Here is a 19,116-nt window from a genome sequence, read left to right on the forward strand (position 1 = left end):
ATGTCTGGTATCCATTAACTCCACTGAGCTGCACTATTAATATGCCTAAAATAAATATTCTGAAATTATAAACTATTTTACAACAAATCTATGGTATAAAAGCAGCTTAATTTGCTAAAAGAATTAATTTTTGTTTTGCTATTGACTAGTATCTCAAGTGAAACATTCAGCTTATTTTTGTTTTTAAACAGACTGAATTGAACTGGGGATGTATCTCAAGCTGAATGTGTGACTAAATGGGTATGAATCTTGTGGCAGAACTTAAGTTTATTTGAAATCTACAGGGAAACCTTCTATTAAGAATAAAATCCTGTTTTATGTGTCAGAGACTGCAAAGTACAAAACTAAGCTTGTTCAGGGGAGTCACCCAAATGCAGTGCTGTTCAGCTTTTCAGTTGTTCTGAAGAAATTCAGTGTCTCAAATGCTGTCTCTGAGGTCTAAACCGTGTGGGGAGAGAAGCAAGTTCTCCTTCCCCTCAGAATTTAGTTTAGCGATGAACTTCTGACATTCCACTCGACTACAACTTAAGTGTCTATTAAAATATAAAAAAATCTTTGGTGTAAGCATGAAGCATAAGCTACATTGTGCAGCCTAATCAGCAACTGCATAAAGGAGCCAACCAGGCAGAGACATGGCTGTGGTTCAGATACTCAGAGGAGGATTTGCAACACCTGATTTCAGGAGCTGTTACATTCTGCTGCTTTGTTGAGCTATGTCCAACTCAGGAACACTTGCATTTTATAAAATGAAGTTTATCCCACACTTGTGCATGAACAACAAATGCCTTCCTGTCCTCCCCACTTCTCTTTGCCCACCCCCTGGTATTTTCCAGCTTTGTCCTAGTGAACAGTGTAGCCATGGAGGGTGATGGCTGTGCTGTCTGCTGTACCTCAGAGGCAAAACTTGTCGCACTTTCTCACAAACTGAATTGCTCCCAGCAGGTAAGAGATTATTAAAGATCTGATTACAGCCAGAGACTCCTCTACCACAATGGAAATGCTGATACTGTAGCACAGCCAGGATACAACCGGACTGTCCTGAAAAAAATCTGCTTCCGATTCACAGTGCAACTTGTTAGCCAGTCTTTCTCCCCTCATATCCCTCTCAACCATGTTTACTTAAGTATTAACAGTGTTGCTTAGCACCAATGGTTTCAACTTCCTTGTCAGTGCTGCCAGCAGAGTGTCATTTCCTCTGTTCCCAGCAACGGCAGTTCTGTAACCCTCCCTTTGACTCCAGATACATAATCTTGCATTTATATTTATGGATATTATTCTGTTTTATACCCTTCAAGCATGTTCTTTTAGATTCCTTATTCTACTGCAATCCTTTCCTTGTACCCTAGTAGTGTTTTAATTGTATTTTTTCATCATATCAAATTGCTTCTTGGATTTCCTTCCTCTTCCCTTTTCCATAGGCTGACAGGATGCACAGTAGGCAGCATGAGTGACTGGGCTGGCAGTCAGTCAGGAAACCAGCTCCCAGTGGAAAAACTGCCACACTCTATCTCCCTTGGGCTGCCCTCAAACTCCTTTGCCTTGTTGGTGCAGAGATCCTGCTGCTGCTGCTGCTTTCTGCCGTTGATGAAGCTCAAAAGTACACACTAAAGCAGCACAGAATCTGAAAAATATAAAAGCTAAAGCTTAAGGCATCACAGTCAGAAATGTATTTACAGCATGTACAGAATGGGGAGTTTCACCAGTCCACAGTAAAACACTTAGGAGTTCATACAGTGGGTAGTATATCTGAGCTGAACTGCTTAACAAAAACCAAATCCAACAACCCCACCCTCCCTAACCCCTTAAAGCCTAACTATTCTTTAATTACTGTCACCCCTTCTATGGCTTAATTTTGTTCACAGAAACCAAATCACTCCAACAAAAGATGCAGTGATGTGGAAAAGCTTCCAGCTTCAGAACCCATCCTTTTACAGGTGTGTTAGAGGTGGGGTGAGGCAACATATTGCCACGTTGTTTTTGTGGATATATTACTGTTGCAGAAAGGCTGGATCACTAACAACCAATCCTTGCTTTTAATTACTCCCAGCATTATCCTCTTTATCGGAAAAGTGATGCTGAATGCACTGGAGAAGATTCTGCTCCTCCAGAGGAGAAAAACATCCCCTTTAAAGAGAAGTATGATGTGCTGTCTCAAGAGGCATCACAAAAGGTTTGATTTCTTGGGAACTTGAGTGGCAGTGGGTGGGTGAGAGGGGGACATGACTGTAGATATAAATAGGTTAAAAAATTGTGGTAAGGCTGAGACAAACAGAGCACAGCTGCTCCTGTCTAATGAGGCCTGGGAGAGGCTGCTTGTTAGAGCTGCTCCCCTGAGGATCCTGACCAATCCTGGCCTTGGTCCTGCCAGGTTTCCCAGGTACAGCTCCTAAGTCTTGGCACTCTTAAATCTGCAGTGCTGCCATTACCTCCACTTCAGCATTCTGTACTTTCTGTACTGTGTAAGTTATTGACACACCTGGTGTGAAGCCACAGCTTTCCAACACTTTGAAAGCATTATTTCTGCTGAATTAGTAACTACAAAAAAAATTAAAGTACTCCCTTAAAACTCAGTGGTCATTGTTTTTTTCCTTCTGCATAAATGTCTTCACTCAAAGATTGTCATTGAAAGATTCTTCCTTAGACAAGAAAACAGCATTGCTTTACTAAACCCAAAGTTTTTCTTTGTGATATCCACAGCATGCTGTTCCCTTTGTTCTGATCTGTATGAAAAAAAAAAAGCCCAGTACTTGGGATCAGGGGCTAAATGGGTGTGATTGATATTGCAATACCAACAGACTTCTTACTGGAAAACAGAAGTTTACAGAAAACACTCTAAGAATATGAGAATTGCCATAATGTTCAAAGGAAAAAAAGGAGTTTTTAAGTTCAATTTCTTTTTAGCTGTGACATAATTTTTGTGCTTTACCATTTTGTGTTCTAGCTGCTATGGTGGTTTCAGCCCCGTTTGATTCTCAGTGGGCACACTCATAGTGCTTGTGAAGTGCTGCATGCAGGGAAAATTCCAGAAATCAGTGTCCCATCATTCAGTTGGAGGAATAGAAACAATCCTAGTTTCATCATGGTAAGTTTTAATTTTTTTTTTATTTTTGTCAGATAACTTTCATAGATAAATCAACATGGCAGTCAGCTATATTTTAAAACTGATTCTACCTGTAAAAACGAAAAATAATAAAAAAAAAAAACTGCCTACCCACCCAACCCACTCAGTACACTGCATCCACTTTATAAAGTACATCTGTGGGAGCCACATGTTCTGTGTGGTACAAAGCAATGCTGCTGAAGACCTAATTAGTATCTGGGTACATTTTCTTAGAAAGAGGGTGCACTGTAAACTATTGACTTGTAAAAATAATCAGTATTGTGCACTGAACAGTAGAAAGACCAGTTTGGTTTGGCTGATTTACCAGCTATGAAAACAAGACTGTATCCACCTCAAACCCTTTTGCACGGTGATCATGGTTTTCAAACGTGTGCATTAATGCAGTGAAAGTGTTTGTGACGTGCCCACAGCCTCCTCATTGCCAGTTCACATTTTATACAGTGTCTTGGTTATGCTTGTGCAGGCAGTTCCAGTGCTCAGTATATCCTTAGAGGTAAATCAATTAGTTCCCCAGTTCAAAAATAAAACAGAACTCTTAGAAACTTGGAGTAAGAAGCAAAACCTACAATCTGTTTACAGAGGAGTCTGTGACTTGGAGAGGGAAATCTTTTATGTATGTTTTACTGTTGTTGAGTTTAGGCTGCTTAATACACAGGTAACCCCAAATGTTTAAATTCATTTTATGCAACTGTTAATATTTGTTGTTGAAAGTAGTTCTGTTTATTTCATAGTCCTGAGAGTAGCTGCCTTCAAACTGCACACACACTCTGCACACGCCAGACAGCACATCTTCACTGCAAAACAAGAGGTTGGCTAATTAAAGTGGCATCCTCTTCACTACTGTTTGAACTCTCAGCCTCAATCTGCTGTAAACTTTAATTTAAACTGCAAAGTAAAGCCAAAACCCAACAAAGTTCTTTGTTGCTCAAGTTCCTATTCCTAATTTGGATTAGCCAACATGTGTTTTTGCAGCATGTACTGGGTAAGGAGGGGGGCTTGGGGAAGGAAGGGGCACATTCACAAAACCTAACTTTAGCCTGGAAAGGCTCCTTCCAGGTGGATTTGCAGCAGCTAAAGTTAGGCTTCTCTTGAAGGCAAATCAGATGAGGAGCCCAGCTCTTTATGCTAGATGGGAAGATTGGCCTCTGGGCTAGTGTTGGCCTGGTGAATATTCCAGTTAGTGCCCAGCACCACAAGGTATGGACTCTTCAGCCCCCCGGAGAAGGCACTGGTACTAGGAAACTGGCCCCAACCCTTGCCACCCAACATAGGGATTTAGAAATTGGAGATCTGACAGCTGTGGTGTTCACTCCTGATTCAGAACCCACTGTAACACAGCAAAGTGACAGTCTTCATTTCTTTTCCAGGGCAGCATAACACCAACTGACTTCTCCCTCCAAAAATGCTTCCTTCCATTTGAGAGCAGAGTCTTCACTATCTACTGTGCAGCAGGTGCTCTGCTTGTGATCCTGGTACTAGCTCATGTTCAGCTTCTCACTCCACCGTTTTATTTTGCTCAGCGTTTAATCAGTAAGCATAAAGCAGTATGAAGAGCCAGACATCTGCATTCAGTCACTGAAATACCAAAGCTGAGAACAGTCAAACATCAGACTATATTCATGCCAGCAAATGACCTAATTTGATTGCTAGTCTGAAGGCAGGTTGCATTTACACATACCATAGAAGTCCTATACAGCTGATATGACTACTACAGGATAAATAATTAACTGAAATGAACGTTTCATGCTGTACAAAAATACTGTATTCGACAATCAAATGAGTCCTTTTCCTGCTATAATTTTTGTATCAAATATGTATATTAAAAGTGTAACTGTACATTATGTAAATCCTATAGCCTCATCACTTGTCTGCACTTGTGTCTTACCCTGGTGGAGGCTGAATCTTGCAAACTGGAAATGTTTCTCTGTTTTATTGCTGCATGGCCCTTCAAATGTCATACTTGTGTTTGTTAGGGTCAGGCAGAATCTGGATGCATCAGCACTGAGAGATGCAGATTTCCATAACCTTTTTAGTGTTGTGTGTAAGGGACTGTGGTTTGGGACAAGAAATCTTCTGGTTCCTGACACAGTTAAATTGTTAGCTGACTATGAGTTGCAGTTATCCATCTACCAGACAACACGGGTAAGAAAAGCTCGAGGATCCAGTTTGCTGATGCACACTTGAAAACTGCTTTAAAAAAAAATTAGGGTGACACCTCAAGCTGCTGCTTTCAAAAAGATGTGCTATGATGAGCTTAAAAAAGAGGGCCCTGTTGCATCCCAGAGATCTGTGGTGAGGGGCCCTCCAGTTGCTGATCTCTTGCAAGAAGGAAGGTCAAATACAGCTGCAGTAACATTATCCTATGCCTCAGCCCTCAGTCTACAGCCAGGGATAGGAATGCACCTTATTTTACATTCCACAAGTTCCATTGACTTTAGTGTAGTGTCACATTTTGAACTGCGCCAGCTCCTCTGTGGGGAGGCAGAGGCCACCAGCTGTGCCACAAAGACAAATCTGAGCTCAGTGTCTCCAGTGTGTGGGGGCAGGTGGGACAAGCCTACTGCTGCTCCCCACCCATCCCAGAAAAAACAGAGGGACTACTTCACACCAGGACCAGTTTTCCTGCTGATGTTCCTGCAGAGGCTGGGAGCTCTAACCTGAACTCCTGGGCTGGGGCTAGCTTAAAAACAAAAAAATACTATCTTTTGTTATTCATTCTATTACTTTCTTTGGCATGACAAATAAGAGAATTCTGTTTACTGTTAGTTTATTCCACCCAGCCTTTCACTTTTTGGGAAATACGAGTAAACTGAACATAGAGATTTCTGGGAAGAGAAAAATGGTCATATTATAGTATCTAAAATGGGATTGTTTTATATTCAACTGGAAACAAGTTCTCAATTGGACTGTAGTCTGATTTTAAAAAGATGACTGATTGGGGTTTATAACTAATAACAATACAGTAAAAAGTTAATAAAACCTGCTGATTTATATGCCAGTGTGGGGACTGTGTTAGCTCTTCATCTCTCCCTAAATTTAAAATGAAGTGGGGGGAATGGTCCGAAGTGTGGTAAAACATTCTATAAAGTAATGTAGTCTAACACTTCTCTAGGTTTCTGTTATTGCAACTGTAATTTTAGACATTTGTACAGGTTATCTTGGACACAGGAAAAGTATATAGTCACAGACATAAAACACCTATGTATAAAATATAAAGCAGTGTTATAGTTACTAAAAAGGACATGCCTTATTGCTACAGCAATTCTTGCTTTTTATATATTGTACTGTACCACAACTTGTTTTGAGAATGTCATTTGCATAAATTATTCAAGTTTGAGAAATATTCACACATTTTGATTCTACAATATTTAAAATAAAATAATTTTCTAATGTGTCTCTTTATTAAAAGAGAAATAAAAATGTCATCTTGTAATTCTCTTAGGCCAGACACAAGGGTTTATACACCTTTTTTTTTTCTTATCTTCTTTCTTGCTATTTACTTGCACAATGAAAGCCGCTGTTGGTACAAAGATTGAAGAGCTCTATATAATGGTGCTTTACACATTCACAATCGGTCTGTGCAATTGTGAAGTTCTATGAATGACCAAAGAATTACCAAACATATTTTCTAAATATAAAGGACAAAAAAAAAAAAAAAAAAGAAATAAGAAAGAAAAAGAAAATAAATCCTTGTTTCCCATTAAAACAACACCAGGTTGCAATTTGGACACTTGAATGAATTCCAATGTTTTAAAGCTGAGACTTCAAAAGAGAAAGGCATGTTTGCTGCAACATCCGGTGACTGTAATACCTTACTTGGAAAGGTAAGTGGTTAATTTGCATAATTTATAATTTTTATACTAAAGAGCATTTTCATATAAACCAGAAAAAAACCCCTAAACTCTACAGATAAAGTTCTTACCTCCAGTCACTGCTGCAGGTAAGGTTGACATCAAGCTGTACAGCGCAATCAAAAACATACTTACATCTTAGCTCATTTTACAGGTACAGCCATAATCAAGGCACAAAGATCTTCTACAAGTATTTTTCTTCAATAAAGTTGTACAAAATAATATTACATTTTACAGTCTGTACAATATAATAAACCAGCAGTAAAACAAAAAAATATATATAGGGAGAGGACTGTTGTCCAAGAATGATCGGAACTAAAAGGATCATTTGTGGACAGCACAAATAACATAAGTGAGGGTGGTAAATCTTCTGCCTAGATGCAACAGGCTGAAAAGTAGCTGTAATTCAAATGCCTGAGGTGTGCAGAGACACTTAGCTCCAAAACCCCAGAAAAATTGCTTTGTCTTCACCGTTCCTCTCATTATCTACTCTACTTCCTGTGCCAGTAACGGCTTAAAAGAGGAGGTCACTTTATCAGTTGACCTGCAACTCAGAAATGCTAAAAACTGTGACAGAGTAATAAATATTGTGGTGCTGCTACATTGTGTGTCTACTTCCTCAACAGTATTTAATAACCTGATACAAAGTGCATTAATCTTTTTTTCACCCATCAAGTACTCTTCAATGTCATGTTAAAAAGGAAACCCACACAGAGGGATAGGTATGACTTCAGTGTCATCCAGATGACATACCGGTCTGAACTGAGGTTAACCCACTGGAAAAAATTTAGCAGGTCACGTTCAGTTTTAAAAAAACAAAAACCTAAGGGAACAGAGGTAGCCAAAGGGCTTAGTGGAATGACGAAGAAGTGGCATGTCAAAATAAAGCACAAAAATAGTCCCAAAAAGCATGAAGGGAAAATAACCCAAACTTGCTTCAAATCAGCTTTAAGGTTAAACAATTAAAAGTAAACAAAGTGAAGAGACTGACTTTTCTATAGTATATTCTTCCACCCTGTGTGGGGTAGTATCAAGAGAAAGAGTAAGGAGCAAAGAATTTAAAACCACAGGTTCCATGGTGATCCCCCTCACAAGAGTTCGTACTGGCGGAGGTGCATCCTCTGGATGATGTCTCGGCAGTCGTTGAACACTCTGCGGATGTTTTCTGTGTCCACTGCACATGTGAAGTGTGGGTAGCAGTAATGCCGGCCGTCCCCACTCGCTGTACTTATCCTCTGTGCAAACAGGGAGGCAAAAACAAAAAGCATCAGGGGCCATGCCGTGAGAAGTTTCCCATCTCAGCAGTCTACACACTTGGGGGAACCAAGAGCCCTGGGAAATCTGTACACGTATCACTAAAAAGAGTAAAAAAAAGGAAGGGAGGACTGTGGTCTGGTCCGTCTGAATGACAAATCTGAAATGAAGATTACAAAACATTATGGATACTGGGGTCAGGACAGGAGTCTTTTGTGGGAACCACGGATGCCATCCTTAACTGCACAGGCTGTCGCCATTTGTGCATCACTGTGCAGCCAAATCTGTGCGGCTGACAGCTGTGCAGCCTGCCATGCCGCTGCCCCAGGAATTGTTTCCTCTTCTTTTTCTAGTGCCATCATGTGGCAAATTCTTGAACTCTTGTTTTACATCAGCAACACAAAACCAAAAGCCTCCTAGTTGTGGAGCCAGCAGTGGCAGAGAACAGCATTCTACTGCTTCTGCTTCTTATGTGTGGGCCCCTCAAGTTACCTTCACTTAGAGCACCTATTAAGCCAGCTGAAGGATTGGTGTCATCACTGAGCCCAGAATTTGTTGGAATTGTCACCAGAGTGGCTGGGTTCACTTAGAGTAATCATACATGCAAAAATCTAGTAAACATCAGACCATGCAGAATTACATTTTCTCAAGGCTACTGAGAACCTTTTTAGGTTCTAACTTCAAGGATCATTTTTCCCATGGTTATCTTGTTAAAATTCCCCAAGATCTTAAAACATATATTCAAAAAATATATCCTAATTTTTATTCTGTATTACTATAGGACTGACAAATATAAATCCATTCTAGACCATTATCTTGCAGAATATAAACAAAATGTCATGAAAGCAGAAGGTCAGTTTTTAGGATAATGATTTCTATAACTATTTTCTAAATTTCATTATAAATTACTCTAGCTAAACAACAAAAGAGTGTTCCATCTCACTCAGGCTACACCATATATTTTTAACACAGGATTTATTTTATGTGTAGGTTTGACCTTTTAAATACCTGAAGCTACAGATATACAAAACTATAGGCATTTAGAAGCCATGACTTAGATAATTAGATCAACAAGCAATTGCAGACTTTTTCCAGGTAATTTAGGAAATATTCCACATTCAACACTGATTCCACAGGGGTGTTCATACACAGTCTAAAAATTATTTTCTTACCATGTGATTTTCAATACCAAGTTTGAGGCTTAATCTCATGAAAAATGCTGAGAACTGTCTGCTTGTGTTTATCATGCACAGATTTCACTCATGTCTATGGCAGTAAGCTGCCCACAGTGTCCTGGTTACATACACAGCATGCCACAGGATGTATTTTCAAAATATTAGAGGGCTGTCTGTTTTTTTCATGTGACAGCTCTTGCAGTCCTCTCATTTGAAGACAAATGCAGAATTGTCTCCCCTACTCGACACTCACTTTGAAAAGTAGTGTGTTACTCAGCATCAGTTCGCAGGGGGGAAAAAATCCCCTGGGACACTGATGAAAGAACATTTGCTTTCCAGGCAGGAATATTTAATACTGGCATCCCTACACTGCAGGGGTCAGGATGACATGCAAATTTGAGGACTCCTGGCCTGTGTGTTTGAGCAGCAGCTCCTTCACCTCCCAGATTCAGGTTTTGTAAAACCAGCAGGACAGGAACCAGAGGGGCCATGCCACTGTTCTAACAGAGGTGTATTCACACTGGGGATGTATTCAAACTAAACATCAGCAGCTGGAGAGCCCTGTGTGCAGAGCACCAGAACAGGGCTGGGGAGCAGCCTCACCCAGGAGCACAAAGGCACACTGCCTCCAGGAAGAGTCTGGGAGAAGAAAGGATGCGCCCAAGCTAAAGGACAGAGGATTTCCCACAAGATGCACTTCCAGGACAGGGAGATGCGCTTGCCAGCCCAGCCCTGAGGTGCAGGCCCAAGCCCAGCCACCCCTCCCATGCTGCTCCCTGACTGAAATCCAAGGGATCCCAGCCTGCTGCCCAACCCTGAGGGGCCACAGCCCCCACACCAGCCCTGAAGCCAGGAGCTGACATCTTTTGCCTTTCTAATCTATCCTTGGTAGCAATAGTTATTGGAAATGTGGTCAATTTTAACCTCCTACTAAAATTCCTCAAATTACAGGCTTTTAATTTGCCACTACCATTCTTACAGCCAGGCAGTTTTAAGGGGTGCAGCACCATGGTGCTGACTGTCACACATATCCATGGTTTACGCAGACCTACTACCATTATAAAAATCACAATAAAGCATAATAAACACAGGCTTCTCTGAACCATGCCTGAAAATTTAACAGAGCGGGGCAAGGAAAAGGTCATAAATCAAGAAACTTGGGAAAGAAAGTATAAAGCAAAGCCAAGGCAGACACAGGTAGAACACACAGGCCTTTTCTTCCTGGCACGTGGCTAAGGCCATGAGATGCCAGTCTGTATTTTTCTCCTGTGCCTCTTATCACTTCCTCTCTGAAACCTCAGCCTTTTGTGCCTGACCCCATGGAACTGGAAGTGGCCATTTCCACTTGGCCCTCTCCCACCTTGCCCTCTCCAGGCACGGCCACGTTTCTCAGAGCACTGAGCCAGGAGACAGACGTGTTACAGAGGAGATGCTCTCTGCCAAACCTGCAGCAGTTGCAGGGCAATGAGGGAGAAGCTGCTCTGGCCCCATGCCTGGTGAGCCCCAAGGAGTGTCTGGCAGGTGCTGGCCCCAGCATCAGAGCTTCCCTTGCCCCCAGCACCCACAGGGGTTTCCTGGGTGGCTGCAGTGCCTACGCCCCCTCCCCTCCCTGCTTCACAGGCGGCCTCCTTCTGTAATGCCAGGAGTCATGGCAGGTAAGGACCTCGCCCTCAATGTGTGTTCTTAAATCATGAAAGTAGATAAAGGTGGGGAGTTTCACCCTAATTTCCCTGTAACTCATCCCTCAGAGCCCCTCTCCTTCCAGACTGGATATCATCACCTGCTTCACAGGATTCCAGCATCACCACAGGAGAGATTTGCCTTGAAGGGATTTTTTTTGGTAACTCTTACGTTAACACAATCTGACATTTCCCCTCAGGATCTGGAAGGCTAAGGCAGCAACTGGAAATCCCCAAAGTGTGAATACAGTAAATTGCTTCTTTCTTGGTGCGTCAGCAGCTGTAATTCCTAACAATGCTCGTAAACGCATAATGACTTCAAAATTCTTAATTCTAACGACTCAATTTGTTGTCTCAAACCCACACATATAGTTTCTACCAGTAGGGCATGATGGATGAGCTTTGGTTCTGGTCTCTGGTGCTGCTCTGCACTGTGGGAACAACTGAGAATGAGTGAAGCCACAAGTGATACTGGATTACGCTCTCCGACAGCAGGGCTGGGCTGTGATTGTGTGCCTGACAACTGCTTTCACCTTCAAAATGTAAACTGCACTTCTTCACTCCAGCTGGAGAGGAAACCTTAATTGCAAGAAAAATGTGACTAGACAAGACAACTTTATCATGATGCTTCAGTAGAGCCATGACACCAGTCCAAAGGTGAGGTAAACCTCCTAAATGTCAAACCAGAAATCTTATTAACCATAAAATCATAAAATCTGCCTTTTTTTTTCCTTTTTAAAATTCCTGCTGTCAGCTGATCACTGCCAAACTCCTTGAAGGAATGCAGGATAAAAGTAAAAAAGTCTACTTGTTTATGCATGGATTCTACATGACCATTCTAAGCACTAGCACTTACTGTGTGACAATTAGCATGGCAGATGACTTTATACAAAATGGGCATAAAAAAGTGCAGCACTGAGGAAGGTTCTGCAAGAAGGGCAGCTGAAAAGAACTAAGGAATTGCCAGACATTGTCCTCTCCTTCTAGCTTTCTGCAAAATCCCATCAGTTTTCCCTAAATAAACTATGCCATCTGTCAGTATTTCCTATGATAGAATCACACATAAGATGAAAATTACTCACTAAAAACTCATCCCGGATGAAGAACTTGGCTCTTGTGACTTTGGGGTCTTCTCCTGCATCTGGTATTGCTGTTCAATTAAAAACAAATGACATCAGAAACACAAAAGCCAAATAATCATGTATTTGTAACAAAAGATTTAATAAGAAATTCTCCAGTAGAAAAATTGAAATGTTAAATACTAGAGGAGATTCCCAGTAGGTAATTCTAAAATTAAGTCAGTAAAACCGGACTATGCGAACAACATTTTAGGAACCTGAAAATTGCTGAAATCATTGCAACAATGTCATTGGTCATATCACAAAAAGGCTTACTCACATCCACAGCTTGTTCATATAGATATAAACCAAGTGGGAGTTAGGGTTTAGCTTCTATCAGAAAATATCACTAGAAAAAGCAGCTGAGCTGTTCAATTTCTGCAGCAGAACAGTGTCTCCTGAAAAAAGCTTCTGCAGGCAGGAATGTGAGTTTAAAAATGGTTAGTTCAAGATTACACTTGGAAAAAATGATAGCATTGACAGACCTTTTGATATATATATAAATATGTTTTAATTCCAGGCCCCAATTCAGCAGAATACTTCAGATATATTGCCCATCAAGGGATCTTGTCTTAAATTCTTGTTGAGCAGGAGACTTGTTGCTCAATATTAACTGTTTGTCAGCAGATGAAGTTGTCATTATCTAGGCCATGCAATGTATTTACTCTCAGTAACAATGCAGTGAAGAGATAACCTATTTATTTCCTTTCAGTGTTATCTATCATCTAGGATACCAAAATCAGATGCTCCTAAACATAACATTGTAAAGGCCAGAATTTATCAGAATATGGAAATGTATTTTTCATCCATAGTGCTGGGGGTAAAAATAGAGCAGCAGCACAATCAACAGCATATTGGAATTCAGTGCTGCTGCCCTTAAATAATGTCAGCTGAAACTGAAGAATAAGTGAACAACTACAGGTTAAAAATAGAGAGCTGTTTCATGTGTGAATATTCTGGATCACTCTAGATACCCACTGTGAAATCCCTCTGAGAAATACCAAAAGCTAGTTTTTCCTGACAATTGGCTTATTATAAAAAACTGCTGAAAATTCACTCAATCTCTGTCTATGTGGTGCATGTTTAAGAAAGGGAAATTTGGGTGATGGAGATAAGATTTCTTCTGAAAACCCTTACCATTACAAAAGAGATGCCAGATCAACTCAGATTTTAGGATAGTTCATTTACCCTCTATACCTGAAACTCAGAATCACACTCATGAAGTTCCAGACCTCAGTGAAGGCTGAAAATAAATAATCACCATCTTCACCTCTGTGACCAAGGCTGTGGGTGGTGGTTGGTGGAGAATGAAAGCCTGTTCCAACAGGTGGCTGCAAGCACCACGCCAGGGACATCACTTGGGTAGGGCAGAGGTGAGTGGTCAGAAAGTGGAAGTTTTACCACTTTTGCTAGACAGACTTGAGATCTGTGGGGAGATCTTTGCCTGGCATAACACCAGAGTTTACCTCTGCAATATGTTACTGTGGTGCAGGAACCATTGCACTTCTTGAACATAAGAAACTGATCACTCTATCACCACAGCTCTCTTCCTATGTACTGATGTGGTTTTCCTCCATTAAAGCTCCCTTACTGGTCTGCTGGGATTCCCATCAGTATTTCAAAACCTGAAATTTACAGTATTGGAGGATGCAGAATGGCTGCAAAATAAGTCTCATGAATCCCCAACAAAGTTCAGCACAGTGGGAGGCCCAGGTAGAAGCATCTGGAAAGAGGGGGAGACATGTGGCTGCTTTTCTGTCCTGGGACTGGTGGTTCCTCCCAAAAGGGGAGGGCAGGTGCTGTGGAGCTGGAACCCCTTCAGACCCCATCCACACTGGGGTGCCTGTGAGCTCCATGCTGCTGGCATGCTCCTTACCTGACCAGCAGCTCATGTCAAGGAACAGTGTGTGCTTGGGAATGTGTGTGAGAGACAGACAGACAGACAGACAGGGAGAGGAGCTATGGGCTGGGCCATGCCAGCAGGTCCAACCCAGCATGGGGAGAAACCTTACCATCCTCAGGTACAGTATAATGCGCGTATTCAGGAAAGTAATCTTCAATTTTTGATTTCCCTGCCAAGACTTTTTCAGCCAGCATGTCTTGTTTATTCAAGAATAAAATGATAGAAATGGTCCGTAACCACCTGTCAAAAACAAACCAAATGTTTGTATTATCTCTGACATGTTATTCAACAAAAACCTATCATATTGATAGGAAACTTACTGGCTATCCCTTTGTGAACAGAGAGTGAAATAGTGTAGAACCTGCTTCAACAGAAAAAAAAAAAAATGACCTAAATGATTGTTTTCATTGGTCTGCACCTGTGCAGAACAATGGCTATATTTCTAAGGTCAGTAAATACATTTATAAAAACTGCAGTGGACATTGCTAAAGGGAGCAGTTTTCAAAATTTTTTTATAAATTGTCTTTTAGCTATCAAATTAGGAAACTGATGACATATTCTAGAAGCACCACAGTTCACAACCAGACATTACTGTCTGCTTTATTTGGTTGTGATAAAGAAAAACAAAAAAAGAAAAAAAAAGGCTAGAAAGCTCCCTCCCTCAGACTGCTCTAAGCTACTGTTCATCCACACAGTTATCCCATCTTTTAGGGTGGCCTGTATGACACCTGATGAATGGAAAGAAAATAATGTCTCTTTTCTTCCCCAATTAATCCATCACTGTGACAATGTGCCTAGGGAGTGCAGTTAACATTCCTCCTTCACTCTACCTTCAATCACTTCTCAGTGCAGAGCATCCTCACAGGTATGTGCTGAAAACTTCATCACCTTATTTTGCACATTGTTTTTACTTGTTCTCTACCAGGAGCCCATTTGTGTTGCTATGTGGCTATGTACCTACAATTTACAGGCACTGTGGCAATTTAATGGCAGTTCCAGTCAGGTTAGGTGTGCAGCATCACCCCCCAAGGCAGAGGTACCCTGTGCTCTCAGAGCTGACCCTTACAAGAGCAGCATAAGGAACAAGCACAGGGAGCTGCTCCTGCTGCTGCTTTGGAGGGGGAGATCAAATGTTCCTCAGAGGATCTTGGTCTCAGGCAAGCAGCAGAGTGATGCCAGGAGAGGGTCTCTCCTGCCTCCCTTGCAGCAGCCAGCCCAGGGTGGGGGGCTTGCCCTTTCCAAGCTGTTCCCATGCCCTGCATCATTTGGCAGGAGTGGTGAAATGCCACGTGCACTGTCCCTGTGCCACAGCCCTTGCCAGGGAGGGGTGTCACCCTGGGGGCACTCTGAGACCTGGCCTCACCTGGCTATTTTCTGAATAAACAATCTGAGCCTACAGCAAGGGAAGTCCTAATTTGAAAGTAGTTGAGCTGGGGAAGACGGGTGGGAAATGAGGTTTGTTTTACCTATTATTCCAGATGCTTTTGAAAAGGTCCAGGGATTCCCGTAGTCTGTTTGTGTTATTGTCTTCCCTTATTACCATGTTGTAGCTACTGCAAGCCACAACGAAGATGATAGCTGTGACATCTGGGCAGAACACACAAAAGAAAGAAGGAAAGAAAGGAGAGAGAATAGAACATCTCTGTTATCCCAGTACATACTCCTCAGGGTAACACCACCATTACTCACCAATCAGCCAAAAATTCCAGAAAAAAGTTATCTGTAACACTGGACCTCTGTGCTAGTGAGGTACTGTGTGTGGGCATGAACACTGAGCTGCTCACACCTCAGAGAGTAAGTTTAAAATAAAACACAGAATGTTTTTACTTACCATTAAAGCATTGGATCCACTTTCTTCTCTCATCTCTCTGGCCACCTACATCAAACATGCTGTTAAAAAGCCATAGGATGTTATATCACTTATGTGCACTAGGAAAATCACACCAAGCAAGCACAGCACGAGGGTTCAGTTTAAAAATCCGACAGCCCCAAGGACAGGAGCAGTAAAATACTGCCTGAAGAGGAGAAAGACCTGCTGATGCTGCACTGCATGTCAGAGACAGCTGCACTGCTCCACCTGCCCTGCTCTGCCAGGAGAAGGCTCCTGAACCCATAAAATGAGAAATACACTCTTCAAGGACAAGTGCTGGCCTTTCCAGTCCACAGCAGTGCATGTGGCATGTAATACTGTACTATAAACAAGTACAGGTTTTGGGATATTTTGTAGGGTGGTGGGGAAAGGGCAGCTCTGTATGGAGGAGGACATGAGGCAGCTCAGCCCCGTGAGCACTGCCACCCTTCTGGGCAAGAAGTGGTGAGAGAAGCCAGTCTGCCTGTGGGTGTTTTAGACACACAGCAAATTTTGACAAACACAGAGCTTGCAGCCCTCTGGAAGAAGGGATGATTCCCACTGACTTCTGTGAGCTCTCATCCCCAAAGGTATTTTATGATTTTATAGTGCTACACCAATGCACCAGTTTTTACAAGAAGCCACACACAACCCTACTAAAGAGCATTGCTAATACATGTAACTAATTAAAGCTATTTTTGCAAAGTATGAGGTAATTTTACTAGGACCTCTGGAAGGAGAGCTGAAAAGCCAAATCAAACAACAAAAAACCACCCACTCCCATCCTAAGCCTGCTACACCATGCATACATGAACAGAGACATCTGAATGAAGCTATTAAAAATGAGTATGATATTCATAAATCATTACTAACAGACTTACTGGAAATTTACTTTATCTACTTGAAATCTTGTTTCAAAAATCCCTGATGTCAACACTCTGCATCTTAATAGGTCCTGGAAATGAGAACAGAGAAGCTGATTAGTAAGGGTTTTTTTCTAACCTAATTTTGTTCTTAAAAGCTTGGAATATTATTTTCCATGAAAAGTCTTAAATGTTTCATTTAATGAAAGTTCAATCAGACCTGTTGGTAAATTCTGCATTTGTCTGTACTGACATGGTAAATAAACTTAATAATGATCACTGCACTTGGTTTGTGCACTCAGAAAGCAGGAGACCCCATCTATGTTCTCCTTACTGCCCACTGAAACCTGTTCTTGATGGTTATACACCTTGGTATGTCATGAGGATAATGAATTCTGAAGTTACATAAAACTAAGAAAAATGTTATTCATGTTGTAAAGTCAAGTATTCAAATGTTAGAAAACTCCAGATTTACAGTTGCCCAGGCAACCTTAACTCTGCCCTCTTTTGTACTGAATGAGACAGGAATCCTATCGAAATAATAGCTTGTGACTGAGTAATTAAAGCTCTGTTACAGAGCACAAGGGAATAGAATTTAGGTCGTGCAGAAATATGGCATTTCTTTCCTATTTTTTAAACTAGCAATACTTTACAACTTAACCAACTCTCCTTTAATAATTAAAAAATAATAATTTCCTGAATTCTCAAGGGGAGTAGGTAAAAGCAATTTGTGATGCCCCCTTCCTAGATGGAAGGAGGCAGTCAGTGGTGCAGAGTGTAGGCTCAGCTTGCCTTTTTTCCCTACCCTACCATCTACTGCTTCTGGTAGCCAAGGCAAACCTTGGCTGCTTTGACAGCTGCATGCATTCAGCTGAAGGCCACTTATTTAATATGTTTAGTTATATTATACACTACTGTAATTTTCTGTCACTTGCTGACTTTGTTATGGTGCAAAAAAAAACCCCAAAAAACCAACCCAAAAAGCAGGAAGCAAGGGAAGAGAAGAAACAAGTGATTTTTACCAGCTAATTCAGCAAGGCAACTGATACACACAACAGGACAAAAACAAAAACAAAAGCAGAATCCCCCTCTCAGAGCAAATTTTCCACCTGCCAAATACAAAGGGCCTTTTCTGATCTTTCAAGACATTTCTCCTCAAAGGAAATATCAGGAAAATTTTCTAGGTGATGAAAGACTACTTCAGGCAGAGAAGGGCCTCCCAGGAACAAACAGGCAAACACTAATGTAAATAATGAAAGCAAAAATGAGGATTTTCTTCACTGATTTTTCTCTCCAGGTGCGTGATCTTGATGCTAAAACCATGAGATCTAGAGGGAGCAAACCCCTTTGGTCTGAAAATGTCCTGAGTGCTTGAATAATTGATCCTATATTGGGTAGACTATAGGACATGCTTGTGGTTATGGACCTAAACTAGGTCTGAAGGAAGAGGCTCTTCTCTGCATGCTGCCTTGGGTGATCTTGTGCAAGTCACCTCATTTCTCTGAATTTCACTCCCTAATTGCTCAGTGAGATTTGACAACTCTGCCTTCTTTTTAAGGGCATCCACCTGTTATGTGCCTTGCATTGTTAGACTGAGTTATCCAGTGCAGGGATTCTCTTCTGCCATCTGTATTTGGAGTTTATGGCATGGCCCACAATCTTGGCTGAGACTGCTAAATGACAGTGGGATAGTAGCACTGAAAAATAACAACTTCAGAATGTTTGCTGAAGAGACAGCAAAGGAAAGCACACAGCCTGAGCTCAGGGAAGGCAGCTGGAGCCAGGCAATATGGTGAAGCCCCTCCTTACTTCAACACTGCACCAGTTCAGCCTTAACATGAACATGTTTGCCATTAGAGCACTCCATCAACATGTACCACAGCATCTGGGAAAAAACTGTACTGTCTTGCAAACAAGGCTTGAATAGAAACTCTGCTACCCACAGGAGATGGGCAGCCTGCAAAGAAGGAATCTGCAGGCCTGCAGAGAAGTGTGCAAGCTCTGCTGCTGCCACTGGTGCTCTCCCCTGGATCTGGACACCTTATTCACTGCAAGCTTTTGCCTGTGAAGGACCCTTCTGATAGATATGAGAAGTGTCCCTCTGGGGCCACCTCCACCACTGAAATAAAGCATTGCTTCTCTGTACCAAAGGCTGGTGAGGGAAACCATAACTTTTTACATTTATGCTTTCTGTTCTTTTTTCCATTCACCTTGTTTTTGTGGGACACAAAATGGGAAACAAGAAGACAAAATGGATCTAGAATCACAGACCTAGATGTTACAACAGTAAAAGACAAGTGTGC

General features: G+C 41.6%; 2 protein-coding genes across 7 annotated transcripts in view; one reads left to right on the forward strand and one right to left on the reverse strand.

Moving 5' to 3' along the window:
- MPPE1 (metallophosphoesterase 1) overlaps positions 1-6,808 on the forward strand; it is a 32,418-nt gene extending 25,610 nt beyond the window's left edge. For all 5 annotated transcript variants that reach the window (XM_058033744.1, XM_058033727.1, XM_058033717.1 and 2 more), the window contains exons 6-10: positions 834-942; positions 1,863-1,934; positions 2,048-2,170; positions 2,942-3,082; positions 4,489-6,808. In XM_058033744.1, the coding sequence (XP_057889727.1) occupies positions 834-942; positions 1,863-1,934; positions 2,048-2,170; positions 2,942-3,082; positions 4,489-4,671 (628 nt within the window). In that variant the 3' untranslated portion in view covers positions 4,672-6,808. The remainder of the gene's footprint in view (positions 1-833; positions 943-1,862; positions 1,935-2,047; positions 2,171-2,941; positions 3,083-4,488) is intronic.
- Positions 6,809-7,959: 1,151 nt separating this feature from the next.
- Positions 7,960-19,116, reverse strand: part of GNAL (G protein subunit alpha L) — a 177,672-nt gene continuing 166,515 nt past the window's right edge. For both annotated transcript variants that reach the window (XM_058033688.1, XM_058033697.1), the window contains exons 7-12: positions 16,832-16,905; positions 15,933-15,991; positions 15,568-15,688; positions 14,211-14,341; positions 12,163-12,230; positions 7,960-8,207 (exon numbers count right to left, since the gene is read on the reverse strand). In XM_058033688.1, coding sequence (XP_057889671.1) covers positions 8,061-8,207; positions 12,163-12,230; positions 14,211-14,341; positions 15,568-15,688; positions 15,933-15,991; positions 16,832-16,905 — 600 coding nt within the window. In that variant the 3' untranslated portion in view covers positions 7,960-8,060. The remainder of the gene's footprint in view (positions 8,208-12,162; positions 12,231-14,210; positions 14,342-15,567; positions 15,689-15,932; positions 15,992-16,831; positions 16,906-19,116) is intronic.

Source organism: Melospiza georgiana, chromosome 1, assembly GCF_028018845.1.
Source record: "Melospiza georgiana isolate bMelGeo1 chromosome 1, bMelGeo1.pri, whole genome shotgun sequence".
Taxonomy (NCBI): Eukaryota; Metazoa; Chordata; class Aves; order Passeriformes; family Passerellidae; genus Melospiza; species Melospiza georgiana.